The following is a 14,508-nucleotide window of genomic DNA, read 5'->3' as shown; positions in this document are numbered from 1 at the left end:
TAATGAGAAGGTCATGGTGCATTACTCTGCAGAGCATCATCCCGGGCCACTCGCTGTGCAGAGTAACCGCAACACATCTGCTCAATGAGAAGGTCATGGTGCATTACTCTGCAGAGCATCATGCCGGCCAGTCACTGTGCAGAGGAACCGCAACACATCTGCTCAATGAGAAGGTCATGGTGCATTACTCTGCAGAGCTTCATCCCGGCTACTCGCTGTGCAGAGGAACCGCAACACATCTGCTCAATGAGAAGGTCATGGTGCATTACTCTGCAGAGTATCATCCCGGCCACTCGCTGTGCAGAGGAACTGCAGCACATCTGCTCAATGAGAAGGTCATGGTGCATGACTCTGCAGAGCTTCATCCCGGCCACTCGCTGTGCAGAGGAACTGCAGCACATCTGCTCAATGAGAAGGTCATGGTGCATTACTCTGCAGAGTATCATCCCGGCCACTCGCTGTGCAGAGGAACTGCAGCACATCTGCTCAATGAGAAGGTCATGGTGCATGACTCTGCAGAGCTTCATCCCGGCCACTCGCTGTGCAGAGGAACTGCAGCACATCTGCTTAATGAGAAGGTCATGGTGCATTACTCTGCAGAGCTTCATCCCAGCCACTCGCTGTGCAGAGAACCGCAGCACATCTGCTCAATGAGAAGGTCATGGTGCATTACTCTGCAGAGCTTCATCCCGGCCACTCGCTGTGCAGAGGAACTGCAGCACATCTGCTCAATGAGAAGGTCATGGTGCATGACTCTGCAGAGTATCATCCCGACCACTCGCTGTGCAGAGAACCGCAGCACATCTGCTCAATGAAAAGGTCATGGTGCATTACTCTGCAGATCATCATCCTGGCCACTCGCTGTGCAGAGGAACCGCAGCACATGTGCTCTATGAGAAGGTCATGGTGCATGACTGCAGAGCATCATCCCGGCTACGCGCTGTGCAGAGGAACCGCAGCACATCTGCTCAATGAGAAGGTCATGGTGCATGACTCTGCAGAGCTTCATCCCGGCCACTCGCTGTGCAGAGGAACTGCAGCACATCTGCTCAATGAGAAGGTCATGGTGCATTACTCTGCAGAGCTTCATCCCGGCCACTCGCTGTGCAGAGGAACCGCAACACATCTGCTCCATGAGAAGGTCATGGTGCATGACTCTGCAGAGTATCATCCCGACCACTCGCTGTGCAGAGAACCGCAGCACATCTGCTCAATGAAAAGGTCATGGTGCATTACTCTGCAGAGCATCATCCTGGCCACTCGCTGTGCAGAGGAACCGCAGCACATGTGCTCTATGAGAAGGTCATGGTGCATGACTGCAGAGCATCATCCCGGCTACGCGCTGTGCAGAGGAACCGCAGCACATCTGCTCAATGAGAAGGTCATGGTGCATTACTCTGCAGATCATCATTTTGGCCAGTCACTGTGCAGAGGAACGGCAGCACATCTGCTCCTTGAGAAGGTCATGGTGCATCCAAGTGATGGCGGCCTTGTTTTTTCCTGCACGCACGTCTGGCTGTCAGCTTGGAGCAAGAGGCAGCTCTGCATTAGGGCCATGGCCCCCTCATTCTCAGATTAGGCAGACCCTGAGGCCTCACCATCATTAATGGGGTTGTCTGGGCAGAATATTGACGCCCCATATGTGGTCAGTACCCGGCAGTGATTGCTGCAGTGAGTGGGGCTGTGGTCATCTATTATAGCGAGACCCCCACACTTCATATATTGGCCCACCAGGACCGGCTTTATCAGCCATCACCCAAGAGAAGGGGATTTGCCCCAAATTTATAGAACTTCTGAAGAACAGTCGCACATTAAATCTTTCTCTGCCCTGAGCCGCTTTAGTTTTATTATAACTTTGCATTTTTAATTTTTCATAATAATTTTGAGATAAATTATTTTTTTGTGGAAACCACGGCGACATTTCTCTTTTTTCCCTGTGGTTAACTGTTTACATGCCGCTGTCAATCACTGACACCTGGAAAAAGTTCCGTATAGAAATTCGGTTCTCCCTCGTTTCCCTCTTTGATAAATAAAAATATAAACGTCCGATATCGTCAGATCCGTAAATGTCCGATCTATAGAAATGTAAAATTAATTGTGAATAAGCTGCCAGAGTTGCGTTTAGTCACCGCGTCGCGCTCGTACTCCGCCACGCAAAAGTCCGGCCGCCATTTAGCTCCACTGACGGAGAAAGAGCGAACCCCACAACTTACCCTGCACATAAACAAGCCCCGAATGGAAAATCGGAACGTTACAACTCTGGGAATAAGCAAAAAATAAAAGGGCAAAAATGAAAAATCTTCCCAATTGGGAAAGGTTGGAACTTGGCAAATCACAAGAAAAGCTGCATATCTGGCGCAGTTCACTTTTTGCAGCTTTTTTTGGTGCAGTTTTGATGCCAATTATCCTTTTACAAAGGTGCAGAAATGTCCATTGAGCCTGCAGTGAGCGCCATGTACAACCCTCACTTTCTCCTGACTGCTGCGGGGATATTGGGGGTTGTGATCTCCGCGGCCGCTGACTCCGCCACGTGTCTGGGTATCTGTTCTGTGTCGGATCCCTTTCTGCCCCTTCGCCTCCCGCTATTATCTTCCGACACGTCCCCTTTGCCGCGATCCTCTGTAATCGCCGCGGCGCAGCAGGTTGGCGGTGCTACAGCCGCTCGCGCCTCATCCTATCTTGTTGCGTTTGTTTTATTTCTTTGTGGATTTGCATTTTTCCTGATAAGAAATGAACAAATAGAATCTGCGCGGCGTCCTCGTCTGCCGGAGGCTTCACATAAGCAGATTATCAGCCCCGAGCACAGCGGAGAACATGACGAGTGTGCAGATCAGCCGCCGGTGTCATCAATCACCCCCTTTGTGATAAATTGTAAGCGGATTTGTAGGGGCGACATTAACCTCTTACTGTGCAGAGCCGGCAGTCTGTCCCAGCTCCTCCACCGTGTCCAGATCTCTGCTTCCTGTCAGTGAACGGGGGAACGGCAATCCCTTCGTCACCAGACAGTTTTCCGTTTTTGCTTTTTCACGTTCCCCATCCTTTTCTCGCATGAGACCGTTTGTGTCTTTGCTGGTTGATTTCTAGTTGATCGTTCACTGAAATGTTCTGAAAGTCGTGAACCGGCCTTTTCTTCTGACGATGGCGCTGTGAGACGGACGCACTTCGCCACCGAGCGGTAACTTTTATTGATGCCATTTTGGTTTAAATAACGACACTTTTTGCTTTTTTGAACAAAAGGTTAATTCTGGATTTTTTTTTGGCATTTAATGTAGTATGTAAAAAAAAAAATGAATATTTTTATGTGAGGAGACCCTTTGGGATGATGAGCACCCCTACATATCATGGCATGGGGCTGTAGGTGATGGAAGCCCCTGCACATGAGCACCGACACCCCAGTGATTGACTGCGGCATCTAACTGGTTAAACAGCAGCGATCAGAGGCCGGTGCCGCTGTACAAGGCCGTGTTCACACTGCACAAAGGCTGCCGGTTGGATTTCCTCTTTTCTGCAGCACAACGCTCAAGAACAATCCGGTTGTTGCATTTTTGCCCTTTTCTCTATTTGATGCAGATGTGAAGCGGCGTTTGTTCATGTGTTTTTATTAATACTTCAGATTCTGCACATTTTTTTTCTTGGTTTCTTTTTCTGGCTTCTCATAAAAGTCTGCAGAGAAATAAACTCACCGAGCGACAGTGCGCTCATCGTCCGGGGCTTTCATCAGGTCTCCTCCATTGTGCTGGAAATATTGGGGGCAGTCGCAGCATGTCCGCTAAGTGTGAACGCGGCCTGAGCCGGCTCCGGGACACAAAGGGGTTAATTTAGGTTCAGAAAGTCTATGGCAATGTATCAGTAATGAAATGTATCCACCTGGTGCCCAGCGCTGAGTGCCTGCACCGATACACTGTAACAAACGCTGCAAGCACAGCGGGACATGATGAGGGCCGGCTGCAGATTTGTGCATTTCTCGGTTTCGTGTTGCAGCATCTGTGGCATCCTCCATCTTTCCTCCCATGTTTTGTGCTTTCTCTGCACCTATTACTGTGTTCCCGCCATTGGGGGGTGCCGCCAGAGGCGAGGGCCCCGTGCAGCAGCCCGGATAGGATTCTGTGTGATGCGAGACGTCTGTGGTGGTCCCGCTCGGGCTCGTGAGCGCGGTCCTAAGACGTCTCGGATTCCTGCTGCCGGGGATTATGGGATTTGTGGTGATCCGCCGCCGGAGAAGCGGGTTAACCCTTCGTGCTGTCGGGAACAGGCGGATATTGCCGGAGTGCGAAGTTGATATTTAATGAGCTCGTTATGTAAGCGGAATGCAAAGTCCTTCTCATTCATTGTGTGGTGATGATCGTCACCATCTCTGCTTGTTGTCGTTGTCCATTGTTTTCTTAGTGCGAGTACATGCTGCTGCACACACAGCTGGGGGTTTGTTACAATGTATCAGTGTAGTAAATGTGGTCTGTGCTGATGCTTTTACATCTAACCCCGCAGCTGTGTGACCGGGACTGGTAAAGACTCGAGATGCGGTGGACGTTTACTGCAGAGATGACGACCGTTGCAAAATCTTGGTTGTTGACGCGTGAGACAAAATTCCTCCAAAATTCCTCCATTTTTTTTTTCACACTTTTTTTTTTTTTTTTTTGCATCTAAAACGGTGAAATATCCCGGAGACATCGCAGGCGTCTTGTGGAACCGACACATTTATTCCACAACCATTTTTGACTATTGATAAACTTTGTGCAAATTGTGACTTTAATCGTTTGATTGCGACTTGATAAATGTGGAGAAGTGAAGTTGGATTAAACTAAAGATTTAGCGCAAATTTCACCATTTTGGATAAATGTGAATCAGAAAGTAGCTTTGTAAAACCTTATCTTTGCTGAACTTGTGCTGATCCTCGTGCTCTGGTCACATCCAGAGCTGCATTTACACATCTGCAGAGCAATGCATTGTGGGAGCTCAGCGGTGAGGTCACATGTCTGGCCTTGGGGTGGAGCTAAAGCGCTTCACACTGACTAATAAGGATTCGAAAGCTGCTCTGGATGTGAATGGAGAACTTGATGGTGCGTCCCATTGTGCCGACACTTCAGCGCAGGGATCTGTGATCATGGCGCCACCCGGGGGTGTGCAGAGGAGAGGGCATCATGTCGGGGGCTCCGCTCCCCTGAGATTTTGTTTTTTCCTACAGTAATTAATGTTCTTTTCTCCTGGTTTATTGTTCGTACAGAACGGCATTAACCCCGCGTCACCCTCTCCCAATAGACGCCATTCACGATGAAGGCGCAGCTCGGATCCTCCTTTGTTCCCTGGCGTCTCTCCTGTTAGCGCCGTCCGTTTCCCGCCGGCTGTCCGCACTGTAATTACAGGGACTTGTTTGGGACGTGAGCGCTGTCACCGCGTCGTCAGTCTTACGGTCAGCGTCTGCTGGGCGGTTCAGGTCTCCCGGAGCCTCTGATCCTCCTTTGTTCCCTGGCGTCTCTCCTGTTAGCGCCGTCCGTTTCCCGCCGGCTGTCCGCACTGTAATTACAGGGACTTGTTTGGGACGTGAGCGCTGTCACCGCGTCGTCAGTCTTACGGTCAGCGTCTGCTGGGCGGTTCAGGTCTCCCGGAGCCTCTGATCCTCCTTTGTTCCCTGGCGTCTCTCCTGTTAGCGCCGTCCTCTTCCCGCCGGCTGTCCGCACTGTAATTACAGGGACTTGTTTGTGACGTGAGCGCTGTCACCGCGTCGTCAGCCTTACGGTCGGCGTCTGCTGGGCGGTTCAGGTCTCCCGGAGCCTCTGATCCTCCTTTGTTCCCTGGCGTCTCTCCTGTTAGCGCCGTCCTCTTCCCGCCGGCTGTCCGCACTGTAATTACAGGGACTTGTTTGGGACGTGAGCGCTGTCACCGCGTCGTCAGCCTTACGGTCGGCGTCTGCTGGGCGGTTCAGGTCTCCCGGAGCCTCTGATCCTCCTTTGTTCCCTGGCGTCTCTCCTGTTAGCGCCGTCCGTTTCCCGCCGGCTGTCCGCACTGTAATTGCAGGGACTTGTTTGGGACGTGAGCGCTGTCACCACGTCGTCAGCCTTACGGTCAGCGTCTGCCGGGCGGTTCAGGTCTCCTGGAGCCTCTGATCCGCCTTTGTTCCCTGGCATCTCTCCTGTTAGCGCCGTCCGTTTCCCGCCAGCTGTCCGCACTGTAATTACAGGGACTTGTTTGGGACGTGAGCGCTGTCACCACGTCGTCAGCCTTACGGTCAGCGTCTGCCGGGCGGTTCAGGTCTCCCGGAGCCTCTGATCCTCCTTTGTTCCCTGGCATCTCTCCTGTTAGCGCCGTCCGTTTCCCCCCAGATGTCCGCACTGTAATTACAGGGACTTGTTTGGGACGTGAGCGCTGTCACCGCGTCGTCAGCCTTACGGTCGGCGTCTGCCGGGTGGTTCAGGTCTCCTGGAGCCTCTGATCCGCCTTTGTTCCCTGGCGTCTCTCCTGTTAGCGCCGTCCGTTTCCCGCCAGCTGTCCGCACTGTAATTACAGGGACTTGTTTGGGACGTGAGCGCTGTCACCGCGTCGTCAGCCTCACGGTCGGCGTCTGTGGGGCGGCTCAGGTCTCCCGGAGCCTCTGATCCTCCTTTGTTCCCTGGGGGAGTTGGAAGTTTCGCCCCCAGCAGTTCGCCCCCAGCATTTCGCCCCCAGCAGTTCGCCCCCAGGTACACTTCGCCCCTGAACATTTCGCCCCTGAACATTTCGCCCCCGAACATTTCGCCCCCAGCATTTCGCCCCCAGGATGTTTCGCCCCCGCACATTTCGCCCTCGCACATTTCGCCCCCAGCAGTTCGCCCCCGGATGTTTCGCACCCGGATGTTTCGCGCCCGGATGTTTCGCCCCCAGCAGTTCGCCCCCTGATGTTTCGCCCCCAGCAGTTCGCCCCCGCACATTTTGCCCCCGGATGTTTCGCCCCCAGCAGTTCGCCCCCGCACATTTTGCCCCCAGCAGTTCGCTCCCGGATGTTTCGCCCCCGGATGTTTCGCCCCCAGATGTTTCGCCCCCAGCAGTTCGCCCCCGGATGTTTCGCCCCCAGCAGTTCGCCCCCAGCAGTTCGCCCCCGGATGTTTCGCACCCAGCAGTTCGCCCCCGGATGTTTCGCCCCCGGATGTTTCGCCCCCAGCAGTTCACCCCCGGATGTTTCGCCCCCAGCAGTTCGCCCCCGGATGTTTCGCCCCCGGATGTTTCGCCCCCAGTAGTTCGCCCCCGGATGTTTCGCCCCCAGCAGTTCACCCCCGGATGTTTCGCCCCCAGCAGTTCGCCCCCGGATGTTTCGCCCCCGGATGTTTCGCCCCCGGATGTTTCGCCCCCAGTAGTTCGCCCCTGGATGTTTCAACTCCAGATGCTTCGTCCCCAAGCAGTTCGCCCCCGGATGTTTCCCCCCAGCAGTTCGCCCCCCGGATGTTTTGCCTCCAGCAGTTCGCCCCCGGATGTTTTGCCTCCAGCAGTTCGCCCCCAGATGTTTTGCCCCCAGCAGTTCGCCCACGGATGTTTCACCCCCAGATGTTTTGCCCCCAGCAGTTCATCCCTGGATGTTTTGCCTCTAGCAATTTGCTCCTGGATCTTTCGCATCCGGGAAAGACCTGCCTGAACTGAACATTGGCAGGTTTGCTTATCACTAATAATACACCATATGAGTCTAAGATATATAATTCTGATCAAATTAGTTTTTTTATTTTAAAACTTTGTTTTCTAGATGAGTCATTTTACAAACAGACAGGAAAATAGTAGGATTTCATTGGTTACTAAGGAGGTCGTGCCCCCTTGGTAGCAGAACGGGTCCTGGCTCCCTATGATACATTCAGGGCTGCTTGTTCACAGCCCTATGCAAAGCTCCCTTTCACCCTCCGCTCATGTGCTCTTTCCTGGACAAGAGGAGGGCTCCCCCTGCCTGTGTAAAGCCATTACAGGATGGAACACATAGGGGGGCTTTGCAGAGGGCTGTAAACCAGCAGCCCTTTATACATCATAGGGAATATATTGTTAGTTGCATGCTCCTGTGCAGCCACACCGTCTAGAATCCATCCACAAGTACTGCTACTAAGGAGAAACAACCTCCTTAGCAACCACTGAAATCCTGCAGCACATGGAGCTTTATCTTGGATGAGACTTTTCACGCAGAAGTGAAGCTGCTGGAAGGTCTCCTTTGGAAATGAATATCATGGGCACAGGTACTATAACATAACATATTTTTTGTAGAGTTATGCTTTAACTGTATGTATCAAAACTGTTTAAACAAGAAACATGAAAAGGTATAGAGGGGAAGGATTAGAGAAAAAGAGAAAATACAAATTACAGGTTATAATGCTTGAATTATTTTACAGCTAAGAACACTGCTCTCAAAACATACAATATGTGACCATGAAGTAAAATTCAAAGCTGTAGGCAATGCCTCTCAGATAATCCATCAAGCTTCTATTATTGAAATCTTGCACGATACGTTTAACCCTTGCTGAAATTGCAGCATATTTTTTGTTTCTTGCAGCAATGGGATTTCCTGCTATTATCTGAATAATTTCTAAACTATGGAGCTCTTGCTGATGTTTCAGTTAATGAACCGGTATATATTTTGGAAAAGAGTACCACATGTTTCTCGAAAGCTACGGTGCCATCCTTCGACATCATTATTTGTTCGCTGTTGATCATTCAATGTTCGCCCATACACATTCCAGAATTGAATTGGAAACAAAGGTGCTTGACGTCCTCTGCAATTCATTCGACCGATACAGCTGTCTTCAAAATAGTTAGCAATAGGTATTGCTTCTTGTGGAAAGTCAGGATCTTCCACCAACTCTTCAAATGATTGCACAACATTCTGTGGTGGTAGAAAGGCCAGGGCAGGTATCATGCGTATCCAACGGGCAAATTCATGGTCACCTTGGTATTGCATCTTGAGTCCTTCATTTTGAACTTTACGCCAAACCGACTGTGATAAGTGGAAAAAGCAACCAGTCTTCACAAGGTTGGGGAACTCACTTTCAAATGCCTGGATTGCAGCTAGTTCAAAATCCAACATCAGGTTGTCTGGCTGCAGTCCAGGCTGCAAGTTCTTCAGCTCTTGCAGCAACCTCTGGTATGTAGAACGGCTCTTGTCTCTCAGCAAGGTGTACACTAGCGGAACAACAAGGCCGCTGTGGACGACATGGATTGTGTAAAGTTGCTTAAACAAGGCTGGTGTAGTGAAAAACATGCCATCAGCAAACCACTCTTTACTTTGTGCCAGTAGATGGAGATTGTCTCTTGTTCCAAATATCAACATACGACTGTGTCCATTTCCTAATTTAAAATGAAAGTATTAGTAGAGGAAATAACAGAAAAAGTGTAACAAGCAGCAGACAGAGAATTTTGGGATAAATTCACAAAAAAAAATATCCTAATCAGAAGCCTTTGTTCATATCTCACATTAAAAACTCACATTTTGCTCCAGATTTTCAGATTTCATAATAAAAAACCTGAAGCAAAATCTAGAGTGAAGGGGCCAACCAATAGTTTTTACAACATATATTGTCCCAGTGGAAAATGATATATTTTTGTTTAAAATTAAAATTACTTCCAAACTTGAAATAGGTCACATTTTTAGGGTACCTTTAGACCCTTCAACTAGACGGCCGTTGAGCACGGCCGATCGCCGCCATGCTGAACAGCTGTCTAGTTGACAGCCGCATCCAGACGCGGCGTGCGGCTAGACGTCTGAATGAACGACTGGGAGGGCCGCCTGCCTGAATGAGGTGTTCCATTCAAGCGGATGGGCGCTATTCGTCGGGTGGGCAGGGCGGACGTTCGTGACTATGCTGTCTCATTGAGAGGATTGTGCAGGATGCAAAAAACGCCAGTAAAATCACCAGTGTGCTTTTGGCCTAAGGCATAACTGAATGGTCCATTAGGCTGGGGTCATATGCAGCATTAATGTGTAAATCTCATCCACATGCTGATGAAAAAATTTTGTTTACAAAAAAAAACATGCAGTGCAGCATGTCAATGTATGCTGCCATTATACAAAGAAAATTCCAGCCATTTAGATAAGAGGCTGAAATCCTGCACTAAAACCTGCACCTAAATCCATAGAGTTAAGTGAAGATTTTGATACAGAATTAGGGTACCACAATAGTGGCCACAATTGCAGGCACAAATAGATTCCTGTGGGATCTGCAGTTGCTACCGCAATTACAGCCGCTGCGGAGATGCCGCTCCGCAATCCCCTTCCATCAGTGGGCACGAGGCGTCAGGCTTTATCCAGACAAGCTGGATTTACAGGCGTATTCCGTGCTGTGTTTCCTGAATGAAACCCGCCCTTTCATGTCTATGGTGCGGGTTACGGGCAGATTCCGGCTGGGGCCAGAAAACGCCCCACCGGAAAATAGCTTTAAAGCTATTTTCCGGCGGATCCCGTGCTTAACTTGCCCATTCAAGGGAATGGGCAAGAGGGAAACCTCCTGAAAAATGCCTGCAAACCACTGGAAAAACGCTCGGTTTAGGCAATAGCAAGGCATGGTCACGCCCATAGCAGAGCTTGGCCACGTCCCGCTTGGCGTTTTGCCAAAGCGCTTAAAAAGTGCTTGCAAGCAGCAGGCAAAATGCCTCTGCAAATCATGGCGTATCTCTCACCTGAGCTCCGGAGTTCAGCCCGACCTGTCCACGGATCTGCAGGACTGAACTACGAGAGCCGAGGAATCAGCCGGCGATGGCCGTTCAGCCCGTGCATGCCCCAGACAGGCGAGGCTGAACTCCGGGGCAGCATCCAGGACAGGTATGGCCAGTACAATGCTGCATATTTGGAATTAGTGCTGGCCGATCCGATCACTGAAGATCGTGATTTATTACGATTTTCAGGCTGATCGTTATTTTAAATTACGATCCGATTTGTAGCCAGTATGCCCGGACAGTGTGCGTCTATATATATATATATATATATATATATATATATATATATATATATATATATATATATATATATATATATATATATATAGACGCACACACTGTACGGGCGTACAGCATGTGTGCATGTTTAGCTTTAGTAATTGGCACCAGGCTGCGCTGTTAAAAAATAAACAAACCCAGTTACTCACCTCTTTCTCCAGTGTCCAGTACTGGCTCCGGCTCCTAGCCCAGCAGTGCAGGGAATCCCGAAATCCGGGCGCCGCATCGCCGCCTCTGTGCCTGCCATACTATAACTACAATGGAGAGTGATCCCAGGACCGCTCACTAGACGGTCCTGGGAAAGCACCACATCACGTCACAGAACAGCCCGGCACATGTGCAGAGGTGGTGATGCACAACCCAGAATGCATAGCGTTGGGATTTCGGAAATCCCTGCACTGCCGGAGACAGCGCTGGACACCGGAGAGAGTTGAATAACTGGGTTTGTTTATTTTTTAACAGCGCAGCTTGGAGCCATTATACAGTACAGACCAAAAGTTTGGACACACCTTCTCATTTAAAGACTTTTCTGTATTTTCATGACTATGAAAATTGTACAATCACACTGAAGGCATCAAAGCTATGAATTAACACATGTGGAATTATATACTTAACAAAAAAGTGTGAAACAACTGTAAATATGTCTTATATTCTAGGTTCTTCAAAGTAGCCACCTTTTGCTTTGATGACTGCTTTGCACACTCTTGGCATTCTCTTGATGAGCTTCAAGAGATCGTCACCGGGAATGGCCTTCCAACAATCGTGAAGGAGTTCCCAGAGATGCTTAGCACTTGTTGGCCCTTTTGCCTTCACTCTGCGGTCCAGCTAACCCCAAACCCAAACCATCTCGATTGGGTTCAGGTCTGGTGACTGTGGAGGCCAGGTCATCTGGCGTAGCCCCCATCACTCTCCTTCTTGGTCAAATAGCCCTTACACAGCCTGGAGGTGTTTGGGGTCATTGTCCTGTTGAAAAATAAATGATGGTCCATCTAAACGCAAACCGGATGGAATAGCATGCCGCTGCAAGATGCTGTGGTAGCCATGCTGGTTCAGTATGCCTTCAGTTTTGAATAAATCCCCAACAGTGTCACCAGTAAAGCCCCCCCACACCATCACACCTCCTCCTCCATGCTTCACGGTGGGAACCAGGCATGTAGAGTCCATCCGTTCACCTTTTCTGCGTCGCACAAGACACGGTGGTTGGAACCAAAGATCTCAAATTTGGACTCATCAGACCAAAGCACAGATTTCCACTGGTCTAATGTCCATTCCTTGTGTTCTTTAGCCAAAACAAGTCTCTTCTGCTTGTTGCCCGTCCTTAGCAGTGGTTTCCTAGCAGCTATTTTACCATGAAGGCCTGCTGCACAAAGTCTCCTCTTAACAGTTGTTGTAGAGATGTGTCTGCTGCTAGAACTCTGCGTGGCATTGACCTGGTCTCTAATCTGAGCTGCTGTTAACCTGCGATTTCTGAGGCTGATGACTCGGATAAACTTATCCTCAGAAGCAGAGGTGACTCTTGGTCTTCCTTTCCTGGGGCGGTCCTCATGTGAGCCAGTTTCTTTGTAGCACTTGATGGTCTTTGCAACTGCACTTGGGGACACTTTCAAAATGTTCACAATTTTTCGGACTGACTGCCCTTCATTTCTTAAAGTAATGATGGCCACTCGTTTTTCTTTACTTAGCTGCTTTTTTCTTGCCATAATACAAATTCTAACAGTCTATTCAGTAGGACTATCAGCTGTGTATCCACCAGACTTCTGCACAACACAACTAATGGTCCCAACACCATTTATAAGGCAATAAATTCCACTTATTAATCCTGACAGGGCACACCTGTGAAGTGAAAACCATTCCCGTGACTACCTCATGAAGCTCATCAAGAGAATGCCAAGAGTGTGCAAAGCAGTCATCAAAGCAAAGAACCTAGAATATAAGACATAATTTCAGTTGTTTCACACTTTTTTGTTAAGTATATAATTAAACATGTGTTAATTCATAGTTTTGATGCCTTCAGTGTGAATGTACAAATTTCATAGTCATGAAAATAGAGAAAAATCTTTAAATGAGAAGGTGTGTCCAAACTTTTGGTCGGTACTGTATATATGCAAGAAAACTGGAAGAAGAGTGGCTCAACTGAGATTGTTGCTGAGGACTCAGTGTGCTGCTAGAGCAGGGGTTGGTTTCCGCCCGTACTTAACATGCATCCATGAAGAAAGACCTCCGCACTGCTGAAGTCCTATACAAATCCTTTATTGCATTACAAAGTTCCAAAAGTGCCAGACCACCATCACCCACCCACATATATACACATATATATACACACACACTGTTTGGGTGTACAGTGTGTATATATATATATATATATCACCGCAAAAAAGTAAAAAAAAGTAAAAAGTAAAAAACTGAGCGGCACCGACCCTTAATCAACTGTAATAATGAACTCTATTCAGGGATATCAGATGTGACTCCTCGCTATGCCGCTAACACCGGACCTCAGGTGCTCCTTCATAGAAAAAAGACTTCCATCCATGCGCTCCTTGTAAGTAAAAAATGAGGGCACTCACCAGTCTTCGGTAAAGTGACTTCTTTATTAACGACAACTCCAGATAAAAGTCAAGGCCGGGGGAGAGGGAGCCGAAGCTCGTGTGAGCAGGGGAGGACGACGGCCGTTTCGCGCTATGCCTGCGCTTCTGCGGGTCGATTTGTGCTCAGGACAGACAGCGGATATAGTGCACCGGCCAGACACACCCCGCCACCAAATCCCTCCCACAAACCATAGAAATACAAAAAGCACATATTAAAAACTAAAGTTAAAAACAATACATGGCTTATGGAGTACATATGACATGGAACACAAATCGCTACTGAACAGATGTCAGCAAATGCTATACCAAATTATCGCTCTATGACCTGTCAATTGTGTTCACTATACGTGACACTGCGCTCATAAGACAACTACAGAAAAATGGACATATCGACTCTGTCATTGAAACCAAGCGGACTCATGGCATTACAGCGCAGGATCCACCTGGCTTCACATCTCAAGAGCAGATTGTCCAAATCATCACCTTGGGCAGGCAAATTCACCTTTTCGATGCCAGCAAAGGTAAGACATTCAGTCCTACCACCGTGTTTCTCCCTCACATGGGAAAATTGCGGGACCCCTTTTCCTGATGCTACTGACCTGCAATGCTCTCGAAAACGGACATACATCGGGCGGATAGTTTTGCCGATATAATATCGCTTGCAAGGACAGAATACAATATACACTACATGATCAGTTTTACACGTGATGAAATCATTAACCGTGTGTGACACTGCACCTATACGGAGAAACCGCTCTGTAAGGTGCTGCTGACAGCACGAGCAATGGCCGCACCTAAAATTGCCTTTAGGGGACATCCCATTTAGCCAATTAGTATTTGATTTAGTGACGCGGTTTCTTACCAATCTATCTCTTAACCTTGCACTTCTTCTATTGGCTATTAAGGGGCCTCTTGCTGCTACGTCGGCTAACTCCTTATCTCTCTCTAACAGGTGCCAGTTCTTTTTAATAGCTAACCTAATTTGCTGGTCCAT

General features: G+C 49.0%; 1 protein-coding gene across 2 annotated transcripts in view; it reads left to right on the top strand.

Moving 5' to 3' along the window:
* PDIA5 (protein disulfide isomerase family A member 5) overlaps positions 1-14,508 on the top strand; it is a 60,555-nt gene that overhangs the window by 32,309 nt on the left and 13,738 nt on the right. Inside the window, exon 14 of one of the 2 annotated variants that reach the window (XM_069732616.1) lies at positions 4,486-4,813. The exons of the other annotated variant lie outside the window; for it this stretch is intronic. Coding sequence (XP_069588717.1) covers positions 4,486-4,493 — 8 coding nt within the window. The 3' untranslated portion in view covers positions 4,494-4,813. Of the gene's footprint in view, positions 1-4,485; positions 4,814-14,508 lie in introns of those variants that run through there. 2 annotated transcript variants of the gene reach the window in all.

Source organism: Ranitomeya imitator, chromosome 7 (genome assembly GCF_032444005.1).
Source record: "Ranitomeya imitator isolate aRanImi1 chromosome 7, aRanImi1.pri, whole genome shotgun sequence".
NCBI lineage: Eukaryota > Metazoa > Chordata > Amphibia > Anura > Dendrobatidae > Ranitomeya > Ranitomeya imitator.
Note: the sequence above shows the minus strand (reverse complement) of the source record. Positions and strands in the feature narration are given on the sequence as shown.